The sequence below is a fragment of the Geotrypetes seraphini genome, chromosome 5, assembly GCF_902459505.1.
Source record: "Geotrypetes seraphini chromosome 5, aGeoSer1.1, whole genome shotgun sequence".
In the NCBI taxonomy this organism is placed as follows: domain Eukaryota; kingdom Metazoa; phylum Chordata; class Amphibia; order Gymnophiona; family Dermophiidae; genus Geotrypetes; species Geotrypetes seraphini.
This window is the reverse complement of record NC_047088.1, coordinates 44362713-44379857: the sequence shown is the minus strand read 5'-3', so window position 1 is coordinate 44379857 and position 17145 is coordinate 44362713. Positions and strand designations below refer to the sequence as shown.

Genomic DNA, 17145 nt, shown 5'->3' with positions numbered 1-17145 from the left:
CCAGTTGGGTTTTCAGGATTTCCCCAATGAATATGCACTGAAAGCAGTGCATGCAAATAGATCTCATGCATATTCATTGGAGAAATCCTGAAAACCCAACTGGATTCTGGCCCTCGAGGACCGGAATTGCCCACCCCTGATTTAGCCTGTAAACGGTATATTATGTATATTGGTATTAGACCCCTAGTATGTCAAGTTAGGATAAAAATGTGTATCGTACATTAGTATTGAATCTATGGCACATCGTGACCTGTTAACTGTAACCCATTCTGAGCTCTTTGGGGATAAAAGGATAGAAAACAAATTAAAGTGTTGTAGAATCAATATTATTATTATTTTTTTAATGAACAAGCAGGTCAAGATGGTTTACAACATTAGTAGTACGCGTGAGCTTGAAATCTTTTGGTGGCCTTCAGAGCTCTCTCGTATTCACACTGTTGTCCTTCTTGGGTAGGAAAATAACTTGCACAACCTGCCTTCTGCTCACAGTTGGAAAATGCAAGTACTGTAATTAAAATGGAAATCTAAAAATCCAAGGCATGGCAGAGTTAAAAAAAAGTCACTCGGGGTCCTCCTGATGGACCTTTGAAGAGCTAATGAATTTGAACCCGTGCTCTATCTGGCTGAGCTCTGACTAGCACCCGCCCAAAGTTTGGGTGAGAAGAGATAGCTAAGTATGCAGCATTCAAGGCCGTTTTCTTGTTGCACATCTCCACCCACCACACACAAACACACACTTCTGTTTCCCTAACTATACAAAGATAAGGCTCAGGAACAAAATGGCTTGCTCTTGGCTAAATGCAATTCTTTCTGCATGATGCTGCTTAATCAGAAGGCACATCACCAGCTACACCGACTTCAAACACAAAAGGTAGTGTTCAGCCTAAACCCTTTTAAGATCTGATTTTTGAAATGTGAAGGCTTAGTATCCAAGTGTAAATTTGGCAGGGAGGAAGGGACGGGGACTCTTGACCATTCATTAAAAGAAGCCGTCATTTAAGTGAAGGAAAAAAATTCCTTGCAAGGAAAATGCAAAAAAGGTTCTGCCTGTATGCTGTGGCTGAATTCTACAAGCGTAAAGCAGATTAATTAAACCCTTGTGAAAATTCATGAAAAGGCTCCGGAGATTAACATTATTCATTACGGCAGGCCCTTCTGAACTAGCTTAAATGAAACAAAATCAAAGCCCTGACTGGCTGGTATGCAGAACCGCATCTAGAGCCCATTTTAGTACCAAAAAAAAAAAAACCAACAACCCCCACAACGTGTTTAGAATTGCAGCTTGGAGATTAAGTGTTAAGTATGTAAAAATCTTACAGGTCCTCTTTTATTCCTAATGTGGCTTTGCACTTAAGGCCAGCACACTGAAGAAAACACCAACAATTGGGCAATACCAAAGTTTTACTGTATCTTGGGTGGCACTTCAGTTACTGTTTTTCAATGTTCGTGAAATTAACAGGACTTTTCCCCCTTAATCCCTATTCAAATTACCACAACTGGATGGCGAACACCCCAGAGGGCTGGAAATTCAAAAATAAAACTGTAGGCCTATTGCTAATAGCCTGAAATCTATCATCAAGTTTCAACTGTGACATCTAAGGATTGAAATTGTTGCCACAGTTAACACTTACCTTTAAAAAAGGACTCGGGCAGTCGAGAAAAACTAAAAATACTAGCAAGTCTGATGTATGGTGCTGGGAAAGAAAGTAGAAGCTATTCTAAAAACCCAAATTACTGGCCATATGGAGAAGTCACCTGGAGCCATGAAACTTACAAGTTGAACTTATTCTACATATTTACCCATAAGCTCAACACATCGTGTCTGAAATTTCTGCAACCCTTCCAAAAAATACTCCGATATCTGGTCAATGAAATACTGCTCCGTTGTAACAATCACCTCCAAATCACTTGAAAACTGTCACCCCTTCAAACTCCTTTTAAGGTTTGGAAACAGAAAAGTCAGATGGATCTGATGAGTAGGGTGGATAGTTTATGCACTGAAACCCCAACTGCATCAAAACATCCAGTGTTTTGCCAGCCTTGTGAACAGGTGCATTGTCTTGCAAAAGTAGAACTCCTTTCCACAGCTTCCCTCTCCATTTTTCTTTCAATATCGCCTTTAATCAGCACAGCCAAGTTACAGCAATATTCTGTATTAACTGTTTGGCCCCTTGGACGATATTCATTACAACACCTTCCTGATCCCAAAACACTGTGACCATGACCTTTCCTGCTGACTTCTGGGTCTTGAATCTCCTTGGTCTTAGAGATCCTGAGTCATTGCATGGGCTGTCATTGCATGGACTGTTTTTGTCCCAGGATCATAGTGGTGTAACCACGTTTCATCAACAGTAACTAGTCGTTCCAAAATGTTGGCACCAACTCACAGAAAATGATGCAAAATCAAATTGGAAGTGTCCACTTGACATCATTTCTCATCAGCATTCAAACATTTGGGCACCCACTTGGCTGATAGCTTCTGTATACCCAGCTGCTCATGGATTATATACCTAACATTCCCTGGATATCTGTAGTGTCTCAGCAATTGTTTTAGCTGATATTTGCTGATCTGCCAAAATCAGGTCATGGACAGTCAACAATTTCGGGAACCCACACCATTTGAGGCCTCCCAGCCCTTGCTGCATCTTTGGTCTCGAAATCTCTACGCTGAAAGTTTGCATACCACTTCACTGTATGATGGGCATTTGCCACTCAATGTTTGTATCATATATTCACGGATTTCCTTTGGAATTTTCTTCTGGAGGAACTTCATGATGGCTTGGAGTTCCACACTTGAAAATTTCACACTTTTCATTGACATGGTTCAATCAATAATCTGAAATAATGTCAAAACATAGCATTATGATTCAGAAAATTGACACTGCAAAATAAAATTTCACTTTTCAGCTACAGCAGCAAAATAATGCTCAGAATTTAGAAGTTGGTTGGTCTGACAACTTTTCAGCACCCCTTCGTACCTAGCATTAACAGGGAGAGTCAACATGGTTTTGGATGTCTCCTCTTACCAATCTGTTATTTAGATCTATTTTTTTAAGGTATATTATTACTAGCAAAAAAATTGTTCCATATTTCAACTACCTTATAATAGAATGAAGATTTTAACATACTATATCTTACAGCTTTAAAATAAGAAAAAAAATCATGGTATGAGTATCTTCCAATCTAGACTCTTCTTTGGGTAGAGGAAATTGTATTAACCTAGTTAAACCTTTAGGGGCTAACCCGTATAACATTTTAAACATCAAACAACCAATTTATGCCTTAATAGCACAGTAAAGAAACATGTTCAGGGATTCATGTGTCATCAGGAATACCTGTTACATCATGAGCAGAGAAGGGTCTAGAGAAGAGTGACAAAAATGGTTAAGGGACTGGAGGGGTTGCCGTACAATGAGAGGCTAGAGAAACTGGGCCTCTTCTTTGAAAAGAGGAGACATGATCGAAACATTCAAGATATTGAAGGGAATTGTTCACCCTCTCTGAGGTGAAGAGAACAAGAGGGCACTCTCTAAAGTTAAAAGGGGATAGATTCTGTACAAACGTAAGGAAGTTCTTCTTCACCCAGAGAGTGATAGAAATCTGGAACGCTCTTCCTGAGGCTGTTATAGGGGGAAGCACCCTCCAGGGACTCAAGAAAGGGTTAGATAAGTTCCTGCTGAACCAGAACGTACGCAGGTAGGGCTATACTCAAATAAGGCAATGGTCTTTGACCTAAGGGCCACCGCATGAGCGGACTGCTGGGCACGATGGATCAAGGGTCCGACCCAGCAGTGGCAATTCTTATGTTCATTGTAGAAACCTGGAAAGATTGGGGGAACAGAGTTCTACATTGACAAATTAATGACAAATGATGAACATAAAGAAACTTAATCTTATCAACAGTCAGCACCCAGGAAAAAGATTGGTCATTGTTCACAATACATTACAATTTTTAATTCAATATGTGATGAAGGTCAAACAAGCAAAAAGTTTGTATTTATTTGGAAAGGAACAGAGAATAAAAAGAATAAAGAATACAGTGCCTTGGGCTGTGTCTTCTGCTGCTGCCTGAGGCCCAAGTGTTGAAATTTGAACCACATAGTAAATCTATGACATTTTGGCCCCCAAGGCAACTGAGGAGGGATTCTACAGTGCTACTGTCTTCCTAACATTCAAGCAAACATGAGAAAAGGAAATGATTTTGGGAAAGGGAAGGCAGGGAGGAGGTAGAGAAGAAGCTACATTAATACCACCACCACTAAAACCAGTTGTTTTGGTTTCCACAACAGTCAGCAAGTTGTACCTAGCATCTGGTCTGCAGTGATCCCATGGGGATCAGACTATTCCATAGCTAGGGCCAAATTTGGTGCCTTTATCATGGCCATCAGATTAGACTGGAGACCAAAAGGAAATGATTTTGGGAAAGGGAAGGCAGGGAGGAGGTAGAGAAGAAGCTACATTAATACCACCACCACTAAAACCAGTTGTTTTGGTTTCCACAACAGTCAGCAAGTTGTACCTAGCATCTGGTCTGCAGTGATCCCATGGGGATCAGACTATTCCATAGCTAGGGCCAAATTTGGTGCCTTTATCATGGCCATCAGATTAGACTGGAGACTCTGACCTATAATTATCATGGCCGAGCCTCAGAAACTCCTTAGGGTAATCACTATGTTTTCCCTTTAGCAGCTCCCACTGTCCTTCATCTGAAATCTGCAGCTGACTGAATGAGAAGGACTGCTGAAAGGTGTATGTGGGAGGTGGTGGTGTGTCAATGTGTGTTGTGGGAGAGAATAGACAGAATGCTGTACCACAAGTTTGAGGATGCAGTTACACCCTCAAGTAATAACAGCCCTATAGGTCAATTCCTGGACATTGTAATCAAATGCAAAGTTTTGCTTTACTATTAAAAATAAAATAAAATAAAAAATCAGTGCCTTGGTGGTAGGTGAAGGAAGGCATTCTCTTTCCTGTTTTTGTTCTACTCTGCTAATTCCACCATTTTCACTGAACCAGAGGTAGACAGGGTCAAAAATTACAGCTGTAATTAGGAGTCAATTGTATTTTTCTTACTTCCCAGATGTGAAACCATCTTTCAGCTTACTAAATATTTACCTTTAAAACAGGCAACCCCTCCAGCTAGGAAGTTAAATTTCACAGTAAAATCTAAGTTGCACTATAGCAGACACATCCTGTTCAGTAACAAAAGACTATTGCATAAAAACGTCACTACTTTCACCATACAAATAGGTCCTTTCAAGTAAAGCTCATTAAAAGGTTATCCAGCAACACAAGTTCATCAAAATGCTGTGCTTACTATTTCTTAAACTGCAGCATAGTATCTAATACAAGTGTTGAGAATGGATGGTGGTTCTTCCCCCTCCTCCTATTCAAATACCCAATCTAGTATGTTTGGTTAGATGGTTAGGGAAAATAGTAACGTGGTAAATGCCCAACAGTTACACTCATTATAAAAATCTATTTTTAGTTGAATCGTACTGGGTGCTAGATCATAGAAGTCCAGCTGAAAATATCGGAATTAACTGTCAGAGCTTGATAACTTGAGTTCAATTACTGGAGCTGCTGTCGAAGCTCACTCTAGTCTATACAAACCAGCATATTTGTGGGATACAGACCATAAAAGTCTGCACAGCACCTTCCTTATGTTCTAAATTACAGGAGTTTCCATTGAAGCCCTCCCCAGCCTATCATAAAACGACTTACTATATATGGGGCACAAGACTGTGCAAGTCTGCCTATCGGTCCTTGCTCTTCAATTAGTGCATCTCTAATTGGAAAATAAATGTCATTATGTTCATCCCATGCTTTTAAAAAATTATATCACCATTTTCCTCTCTACCAACTTCCTCGGGAGAGCATTCCATCCTCTCCAAGAAAAAAAATTGATGTTGCGATGAGGAAGACTTAGGAGTAATGTTAGGAAATTTATGTCCTCTAGTTTTACCATTTTCTGTTCTCTGAATATGATTTGGTTCTATATCAATACCTTTCAAGTATTTAAATATCTGTATCATATCACCCCTGTCCCTCCTCTCGAAGTATACATATTTAGATCTTCCAGTCTTTTCTTGTATATCTTTTGGCTCAAATACCCTTTTGGCTCAAATACCCTACCATTTTTGTCACCTTCCCTTGGACTTCAAGTCTTATATGCTTCTCCAGATACAGCCTCCAAAACTAAACATAATCCTCCAAGTGGGGCCTTACCAATTACTTGTACAGGGGCAACACCACCTTTCTCTGCTGGTTACGCCTTTCTCTATACAGCCTAGCATCCTTCAGGCTACAGTCACTGCCTTATCACATTGTTTGGTCACCTTCAGATCCTCAGACACTATCACCCCAAGGTCCCTCTCCCCATCCGTGCATATAATAATAATAATAATAATTTATTGTTTATATACCGCCAAAACCAAGGTAGTTCGAGGCGGTTTACAATAAAGAAGAGTTAGACATACAGCGAAAAAACAATGAAGTCTTTGAGTACAATACAATGCAGTGCAATATAGAAGAGCTGGACATACAGCGAAAAAGAAGTAATGAAGTCTTTGAGTGCATGGCTGTTTGTAGAGAATAATGTAACATTGTAGGGACGGGATTACAATAAGAGTGGGACAATGGGGAGCAGGTCGTACAGAGGGGTAAGAAGTGAAGACTTTGGGAGATCTTAGTCAAGGGGAAGTGGATCGAGGAGATTTACAAAGAAGGGTAGGTCGTATAGTGTGGGGAAGCAGTGAAGATTTTAGGCATTCCTGGTCACGAATCGGTTGAAAAGGTTGGTTTTGGTTAGTTTTCTGAAGTTGAGGTAGGATGAGGAGTGCATGATGGTGCTGCTTAGCCAGTCGTTCTGTAGGCTTGCTTGGAAGGCAAGCGTTCTGTCAAGGAATCTTTTATATCGGCAGGATTTTATTATAGGGTTGCTGAACATGTGTATTCTGCATGTAGGCCTGGTGGAGCGGTCTAGTTTGAAGTGGGAGACCAGGTACAGAGGGGCCAAACCGAGAGTGGATTTGAAACAAGAGACATGCGAATTTGAACAATACTCTTGCCTCCAGGGGCAACCAGTGGAGTTTTTGGTAGTAGGGGGTTATGTGGTCCCATTTCTGTAATCCGAAAATCAGTCGCACCGCTGAGTTTTGTATGATTTGAAGTTTTTGAACGGTTTTCTTCAGTGACCTCAGATAGATGATATTGCAATAGTCAAGTAGGTTTAAGATGGAGGATTGCACCAGTAGGCAGAATGATGTTGAGTCGAAGTATTTTCTGATGGTTCTAAGTTTCCATAGTGTCGAGAAGCCCTTTCTGATTATCAGCCTCTCACCTCCCAGGACATATAGCTCCCTCAGATTTGTAGATCTGAAGGCGACAAAACAGTATGACAAGGTTGTGGCTAAACTAAACTAAACTAAACCTTGGGTTTATATACCGCACCATCTCCACGAATGCGGAGCTCGGCACGGTTTACAGGAAGAAAGATGAGAGAGGAACTACAGTGGAGAGATTAAAGAGTTAGGTGTAAAGGGGGAAGGTGAGAGGCCTAAGAGGGGGGAAGTGTTACAGTTTTGAGAATAGCCAGGTTTTTAGGTGTTTGCGGAAGAGTTGGAGGGAAGGATGGTAGGATGTATAGAGAGGTGTAACCAGCAGAATAAAAGGTGTTGATGCCCCTGTACAGGTCCCATTGGTGAGGCCTCACTTGGGAGTATTGTGTTTAGCTTTAGAGGCCATATCTAGCCAAGGATATAAGATGACTTGAAGCAGTTCTGAGGAAAGTGACAAAAATGGAAGGGGGTTTGTGCCAAAAGTAGTATAAGAAGAGACTAGAAGACCTCATCATATATACTCTGGCAGAGAGGAAGGACAGGGGTGATATGATAGTCATTTAAATATTTGAAAATGTATAAATATAGAACCAAATCTTTTCCAGAGAAGGGAGAGGCAATAAATTGAGGTTAAGAGTAATGCTAAAAAAATTATTTTTCACAGGGAGGGTGGTGAATGTCTGGCATGCCCTCCCGAGAGAGGTGGTAGAGAAGAAGATATCTAATTAGAACATGAATGGGCAGACTTTCATGGTCTGAATCCCGCATATGAGATGGTTTGGATAGGCTGGAGTGAGCCTCAATGGCAACTCCAGTAGTTGGAACCTAAGGACAGTACCAGGTGGACTTCTATGAAATAACAACAACAAAAAGAAATTTTAATTTAATCATAAAATTTTAGGGCAGATTGGATGGACCGTTCAGATCTTTATCTGATATCATTTACTATATTACTATATTCTTGGACGTGGTATTGGTAAAGGAAAAGCAACTAGTTACTTTAATTTGGTTAATAAGGTTTTTAACACAACAAAAAATTTACAACAATCTCAACTGCCATTACCTACTGCAAATGATCTGTCAACTATTTTTAGCTCAAAAATCATGGGCTTATGAACATCATGTTTCCTGTGCCCAGAGAACATTAGAGATTATTTGGGTGGGGTAAAGGAAGAAACCCATGTGGACTTAACATGGTCCACCTTTGATAACCCAGACTGGACAGATTTTTCCAAATTATTTTGCAGGTTTGCCAAATTGAATTGTAAGTTAGACTCCTGCCCTGCCAATCTTATGACCTGTGCACCGTTAGGATTTAAAACAAAAGTACTAGAATGGATAACCGATTGCTTGGATAAAGGTTTATTTCCTCAAGAAGAGAGTAACCTCATCATTACTCCAATCGTTAAAAACAACAAGGAATCAATCTCGCCATCATCAAATTATCGACCAATAGCGGCCATCCCATTTTTAAAAAAATAAAGATCATGAAAGGGCTGGTGCAAATTCAATTAACAAAATACTGAAGAGTTACATTCCTTGTTACAAGACTCTCAATCAGGTTTTAGAACCCACTTTAGTACAGAGACACTGTTAGGCACTCTATTAGACATTTAAATAGTATTTTGAGCAAGGGCGGTAGTGCGCTGGTACTTCAGTTTGATCCGAGTAGTTCTTTTGATCTTGTAGACCATAACAAACTGGTGGAATTCAGAGCAAAGTGCGCTCATGGTTTAAAGGATTTCTTGAATCAAGATTATACCAGGTCAGTTTCAATGGCACATCTTCTGATTTCTGGAAAAATCCCTGTGGAGTCCCATGGGGCTCTCCACTTTCTCAAACACTTTTTAATGTGTATCTATCATCATTAGGTCATTCTTTAAGTAACCTGGGTATAAAATTGTTTAGCTAAGTCGACACAACGATAGTCATTCCATGTAGTGCAGCTTTATCCAAAAGTGCTCAACTTATAGAGTAAGTGTTGAACTTATTTATTTATTTATTCATTTTCCTATACCATTCTCCCAAGGGAGCCCAGAACAGTTTACATGGATTCCTGGATGCAGGCATTCAAATTGAAATTGAATCAAGACAAAACCAAATTTATTTTTTGTTTTCTCACAAAAGACTACCATTGAACCAATAATCAAGATCAATTTAACATCATATACAATAAGTCCAACAATTAAAATATTGGGAGTTGTTCTTGACCAATGTTTGACCATAAGGAACCAGACAGATGCAGTGGTCCTAAAGGGATATTACACTGTATGGAAATTGCATACCATAAGATACTATTTTGAAGCTGCTGCTTTCAAAATCTTAGTTCAGTCGTTACTTCTGGGTCTATTAGACTATTGTAATATTGTTTATTTGATGAACACTAAGAAAAATATGGCTAGACTGACTTTGGTTCAGAACACGGCAGTGAGATTGGTTTACAGTTTGAAGTACAATCATGTGATTCCTTATTATCGTGAGTTTCATTGGCTTCTTGTGGAGGCTCGCATGATTTCCAAATTAGGATGTCTATGCTACAAAGCTGCCTTTGGAGTAGCTCCATTAAACTTAGTTGACAAGTTGCTTATAATGTCACTAAGAATAGCAGAAAAATCACATGCCCTATTCGTTTCCATCAGTTAAGGGCTGGAAAAGTAAGAAATACCATGAGCATATACTCTCATACCAAGCAGCTTACTATGATAAAGATTTTCGGCCACTGATACTCAAGTCCAGCTCTTATGAACACTTTAGAAAACTGCTAAAAACTTTTCTCTTTTCTAAATTCCTGACCAATTAGATTATCACGTTCTTTTCTAACATAATTTGTGTCTTCATAGCATAGCTTTTGTTAACCGCATTGAACTTATGGTTATGCGGTCTATAAATCTGTTATTACTTTCCTAAATGAGTGATTTAATTACAATTAACTAATTACTTTAAGCTGAGAAGCAGCTATTTAACTGTAATAAATTACTTTTGAAGAGTAACTAACTCAAAACTGCCTAGCAATATTACATGCCATGGAGCAGCCAAGCTCAAACTAAGAGACAATACCTCCTGTGAAACCATTCAGGCAGGGCAGCGTCTTTGAGCAGCCACAAGGCCCTTAGAGGCTGGATATTACAAAATTTATAAGTAGTCAAAGCAATCAAAATATTATCAAAGACTTGAGGGGGGGAGGGGGAGTGCTAGGTGTTGGATTGAGTATGGTATCCTATATGCCCCTCTACTAACAATGAAAAAGAACCAGTGAGGATAGAATTAAAAACAGACTCTAAAAAGGAATGTTATCCCACAAGTTCTCACACTTCTACATCTGCTAGTTGAGATACATTTTTAGTAACAGACCACAACAACTGGGCAGACTGGAATCAGCCAACAGGCCATCTTCTAATGCCATCTAAAGTGCTGACAAAAGGTTTGTGAAAGTCTTGTGACAGTCTGAATATTAGCACTATTTAAGCTCAGAACATGATTAAGTACAAATTTAAACCCTGGAAACAAAAACAAAAAGGTAACTCAAAATGGACATTTTAAAAAAAAATTTGCTGCTTTGATGATCTGAGAAGGTGCTTTATTGTGATTAAGCTGAGGTCGGACCAGGGGACTGGCGAAATGGTGGGAGAGGAGAAATCATTGTCTAGTGACTTTGAGATTAGGATCATATCGAGAGTATGCCTTCCTGAATGTGTCAGCTCGGTTATCAATGGAGATAAATTAATATCAGTGAAAAGTTTGAGCAGATCTGATGTGAAAACTATCAGGTTTATCAAAATAGATGTTAAAATCTGAGAATTAGTGGATTTAAAGCTGAGGTGCTCACCTGCCCGCCCTCTTCACCCTACCCACAGGCCCTGCTCTACACCTTGAGTTCTCAAGCAAGGTCCTTGGCATCACTATCGACTCCTCCCTTTCCCTCAACGATCACCTGAATTCCCTGGCAAAATCTTGTTTTTTCAGCCTCCACATGCTGAGGAAAGTTAGATCCTATTTTCACCAAAAGCATTTCACCGTCCTTGTACAATCCATCATCCTATCCAAACTCGATTATTGTAACGCCATCTACTTAGGCCTAACGAAAAAAAGTCTTCGCAGACTCCAGCTTATCCAGAACACTGCGGCTAAGCTGATTTTTGCTAAACACAAATATGACCACGTCTCCCCTCTACTTACCAATCTTCACTGGCTCCCAGTACTTTCCAGAATTCATTTCAAATGCTCCTGCCTGGCTTTCAAGATCATTCACGGCATCCTTCCGCCCCTAATCCCTCTATCCTTCCTCGCCCCGACACCAACTACCACCAGATCTGCCCACAGACATAAACTATCCTTCCCCTCTCTACACGGCATCCTCCACGCAGGTAAACAGGGTAGATCCCTCCTCTCCAAAATCACCGGCCTCTGGAACGACCTCACTGTCCCGCTGCGGAACCTGGACTCCCTCCAACTATTCCGAAAACAACTGAAAACCTGGCTTTTCTCTAGCATATAATAATCTCTTCTCCTGATTACATCCCTCTTTTTATGCTCTGTAAACTCTTTCTCTTCTCTCTTCCCATATTTTTAAACTTTGTAAACCGTGTCGAGCTCCACTTCAGTGGAGAAGATGCGGTATATAATCCTAAGGCTTAGTTTAGTTTAGTTTAGGTGCAAAGATCGAATAGAGTTGTTTGCAGAATTGTAATGATGTCACGGTTAATTGGGGAGGAACATACAGAATCATAAAGTCGAGTTGTGGTTTAGTGCTCGTTTTAAATTGAAGATATTCAATTGGGAACTTAGCCAGCGAGCATTCAAAACTTAGTTAAAATACCAGTCTCTTACATCGCCAGATCAGGAGAGGGGAAGAATAAGCTCTACAATGAAAAACACTGAAAATAAGCATTAGAATTAACCTACTCCCCCATGCATCTTGAAGAGGATCTTTCAGCAAACAGCTTACGTGTCTGTGTAGGGACTGGATAGGTAGGTTACACCATAAAGCAACAAAAACAAAAGCATAGGCCTTCATGTAACACAGAACAAGTTTGCTATGAAATAACATACAGTGAAAAGATCACGTTAGCATTTTAAGGCCTGCGCAGGTTTTAAATCATTGACTTATTGGGTAATAATGTATTTCAACTGAAGGGGTCAGTTTGCTGCTCTATGAAATAAGAGTTTGTTAATGTGAAAAGAAGTGTACCATCAAATACAAATGGCACTCATATATCATATTTACCATACAACTATTAATTCATATTTTCTCACCTATAAAATTGTTCCACTCTGTGTCGAGATCCCCTAGGTTGGCCAAGCAGCCCCTCATGACATTAAGGCAGTAGTTATTACATGGCTTCACTGTAACAAGGCCCCGACAGTACGGACAGTACATCATTTTCAGGAGAGCTTGATGGCACTGAGGTGTTGGATTTACCTTTTGGAGAAAAAAAAAAATAGACGTTTAGCCCCAAAAAGAAGCTAAAACTTGGAACTTAGACACATTAGGTAAACAGAACATATATACGTTAACAATTCAGTCACAATGATTTCTAATAATCAATACAAACGGTATATAAAGACATTAAATATTCACAAAGCTCTCATCAAAAATGTACACCAGCCTTTTGTTCCAAAGGATGGGTTTATTTCTCCCTATGTATTCTTTTGAACTTGTCCACATTAAATTAAACCAGCTCTTTTGATGTCCTGTATCTTAGTTTTGCAAGACCCTTTTATATATTCTCACAATTTAAAGACATCATCATTATTATTACTAAGAATGCATCTGATATGCTGCCTTTCTGTGGTTTTGTACCTGTGGTAATAGAGAGCTAAGTGGCTTGTCTAGGGTCACAAGGGGCAAAATAAAATGTATCAAAACCTCATCAAAAGAATTTCACCATCTCTAAACCAATACTCACACTGTAATTTCATTGCATTTCTTTCCATTTTTAGCCAATCTTAACTTGTAAAAGACTTGAGAAGGGGGTCATAAGAGAAACTGTTATAAATGAAATGATTTAAACCCATCTAAATTCTGTTACAGAGGAAGCAGGAGAGGAGGAAGGATTCAGTGAGATAGACCACACAAGTTTTAGTTCAAGCCACCAGATTTCAAAGTACATTCTGTTAACTAGAACTCAAGAACTGTTAAGAACTGTCCCATTCTAAGAAGTCTTGTCCAAAGGGCTCTAGTTATTATGCAAACTTGGTTGAGTAGATCACAACTGGGGAAAGAAGGGAACCAGTTTCTCCCATACTATATCAGTGCACAAAGCTCTCCTTTTCAAAACAGATGCTTTCTCCGATATAACTTGATACACTACAAAATTCACTATGTGAACACGAGAACTTCTGCTATTTTCATCATGGCAGTTAACGCTGTGGAACAAATTAATTGGACCGCTAAGGGCGCTATCTGATATTCAGAAGTTAAAAAAATTACTTAAAACTACACTATTTTTTAGAAGCTTTTCAATGAAAGGTATATTGTTTAATGCTGGCTTTAGGATGATTTGGTCCGTGAGGATCTATTCAATTACGGCTCCATAAGTTGTAAGCTTGGTCTGTGTCATTTTGTGTATGCTACTCTTGTAATGCCACCTAGGAATAGGCGGTTGATAAATTTTTTAAATAATTAAAAAAACTTGCTATGCATGCTTACAAGGACAACGAAGCAAACCTTGAGACCTCGGTTAGCCTTTATTGCCTATCCAGAGGTCAGGCCACGTTAGATAGGCCAAGAGTAACAGTAAACACTGCCTTCCTAGAATCAAGATATTTGTGATAGCAGTTCTCTCTTATCAGTGTCCTTACAAGTTGTTTTGCCTTAATCAAACTGCTGAAACAGTATCTGCAGTCCTCCAAGGTGAAAACTGTCACGTTAACATCTAACTCAAATTCCAAGTACCCATTAAGGAAAAAGGAGGTGATAAAAAGAGGTTGGATTGTACTCTTGTACTATCCAGCTTTCACTATAACAATGGGTCAATCACTTACTTTATCTGAGGTGTCTAATTTAAATGTAATACATCAAATTCTTTACAAGCTATTGGGAAAGGGCATAGGTTACAACCCTAAAAAAGAATGTTACCTTTGACAAACCAAGTAGTTTAGTGGAATTTCCTTCCACAAGAATATACCTTCACTTGGCCCAAAAAGCTTATCTGATTCTAAATTTTAAACCACACAATTTGCTTCTCCTTTGTCATTAGAAAGACTTTTTTTCCTACTATACTTCCCCCTCCCTATTCGTGGTTTCGACACGCGCGGTTTCACATATTCGTGATTTTTTTGGGAGGGAAAACCCCCCCCTCATAATTTAGGACATTCCAGCCTCCCTCCTGGCATCCCGGCCTTACCTGGTGGTCTAGCAGGCTTTCGGGGCAGGAGCGATCTTCCTACGCTCCTGCCCCATGTAGACCGCCAATAGGAAATGGCTGTCATGAGCTCCCGTCGTAGTCTCGAGAGACTATGGGAACTCAAGGCAGCCATTTCCTATTGGTGATCTGCCCGGGACAGGAGCATAGGAAGATCTCTCCTGCCCCGAAAGCCTGCTAGACCACCAGGTAAGGCCGGGAAGGCGGGAGGGAGGCAGGGGTGGGTCAGAGCCGGACGAGAAGTTATTCGCAGTTTTTCTCAATTCGCCGTCCGGCTCTGCCCCTGTCCCCCGCGAATACCGAGGGAGAAGTGTAATGCCCTATTTGAAGAAAGCATATCTGTGTAGAAAGTATGAATCTGAGTTTACAAAGATGAAAAAAGGCTTCATGCAACTCCAGTACAGCTCGTTACAGGAAGCAGCCCTAGTTTGGTGTTGTGTAAACCTCAGGTCAAGAGCCAGTACTGAGTCAAAGCCCCATCCTGCCCTTAAACTGCCACAATCACTATTTCTGTGTTGTTGCTGCTTCTCGATTCCTGGTTTCAATTTCTCACCCTGCCTGCAAAGCAAAAATGAAAAGCAGTCCTGCATGAGTTTCCTCAGTAACAAGAAGCCTATGCAGATCAGCAACGAACACCACAGCTTGCAGGCCCCATGCACAAGAGCCAGCTTTACAAAATGGCCGAGGGTATCGAGAATAACACAATTGCTGGAAAGAACCTGAGGCTCCAATTGTCTCAGATGCTTAAGGCTCCTCTCAAGAGCCAATCAGGGCCTTAGGCCCCTCCGCATGCATCACATGACGCACCAGGGAGGGAAAGGCCCGCCATTTTGAAGTGGCGGGCCTACGAGCGGGATAGACTGAGCTTTCAAGGTACGGGGGTTCTCAGAGGGTGGGAATGGGGGAGTGTTTCAGGAGACCTCTGGTGGCAGGAGGGAGTGTGCATCCCTCCTGCCTTTTGGTTTTTTTTTTTTTTGGGGGGGAGAGGGAATGTTTGTGGGGGCGCCTGGCACAGGGGTAAGCCTTTGGTGACAGGAGGGAGTGGGCATACCTCCTGCCATTCACTGCCGGTTGGAGGAGGGGGGGGGTCAGCATGGCAGGAGAGAGTGAGCTTCCTTCCTGCCAATTTCTTTCATGGGGAGTGGGTGTGGGAGGCAAGGCAGGATGAAGTGGGCATTCCTCCTGCCGTTTTTACTGGCACGGGGGGGGGGGGGGGAGGCGGTTCGTGGTGCCGGTTCGTCAGGGAGAGCCGTCATCGGTGGTTGAGAGATGCTTTTATTTCTTTTAAATGGGACAGATATTGTGTGTATGTAATATGCACAACATCTGTGCCCATTTAAAAAAAAAAAAGTTAAGACAGTTAAGCGACTACTAGCTGCTTTTATTTGGATCGCTAAAAGTGATCATTTTTTTTAGTGCATCAGGAAGCCATGTTAGCGCATCAATCGCTCTATTAGTATACATGACATTTTAATATTAATCAGCTTATTTGCATGGTTGGATCAGGGAATGAGCAATTATGTAGAAAACCGGGTGGTGAACCGTTTTTGTCTTCGGGTCAACAAATGCAATCATCACTAAAGCTGTTAAAACAGGTTTAACAACGATTGTTGGCTTTAGTGAATCTGGGCCAGGATCACATAAATGAAAGCCTTTTAATCATATTTACTAGATATTATAGTGAAAATAATCTACAAATAACTTTAATTTAATATTTTTCTACATGAAGTAGTTATAGTTAATAAATACTGCTCATCATCATTATAGAAGAAAGTTCTTCTATGGCAGTGGTCTCAAACTTGTGGCCTGTCAAGTACTATTTTGAGGCCCTCCTATTCACCTTTCCCTCCCTAAAAGGCTGCCTCTACAAGAGATTCATTGATAGAACCCTAGCATTCCAAGCGGGCAAATGGAACAATTGCCTTACTGCCCTCATTTCCAACTCCCCGCCCTACCACCTGTTCAGGAAGTCACTAAAAACCTACCTCTTCGACAAATTCCGCTAACGCTGCCTTCCCCCCTTCCCTGCACCCTCCTGACCTCGATATGCCTCCATGCCCTCCGACTACGCCCCCCTCCCAAGCCACTATGGCCTCTCTTACTCAATCTCTGTTTTATCTAATTGCCCTGCCTTATCATTGCCTCTCATTTAACATCACCGTAAATGTATCACCGCTATAACATGTAACATCGCTGTATACGCACAGCCTCCTCTTTAGTATATGCCTTTTTACTACTGCTATTCATGTAACATCTCTGTAAATGTAACAACACTATAACATGTATCATCGCTGTAAATGTACAGTCTCTTCTATTGTTAACCGCATTGAACTTCCATGGTATTGCGGTATACAAGAATAAAGTTATTATTATTATTATGTTTATCATAATCACAAAAGTAAAATAAAACAGTTTCTTGATCATATGTCTCTTTGGCTATA

The 17145-nt window shown here is 40.5% G+C and overlaps 1 protein-coding gene across 3 annotated transcripts in view; it reads right to left on the bottom strand.

The window, feature by feature from the left end:
* The window catches only part of GPC4 (glypican 4), a 213047-nt gene that overhangs the window by 28918 nt on the left and 166984 nt on the right, over positions 1–17145 (bottom strand). For all 3 annotated transcript variants that reach the window (XM_033945374.1, XM_033945375.1, XM_033945377.1), the window contains exon 4: positions 12594–12759. In XM_033945374.1, coding sequence (XP_033801265.1) covers positions 12594–12759 — 166 coding nt within the window. The remainder of the gene's footprint in view (positions 1–12593; positions 12760–17145) is intronic.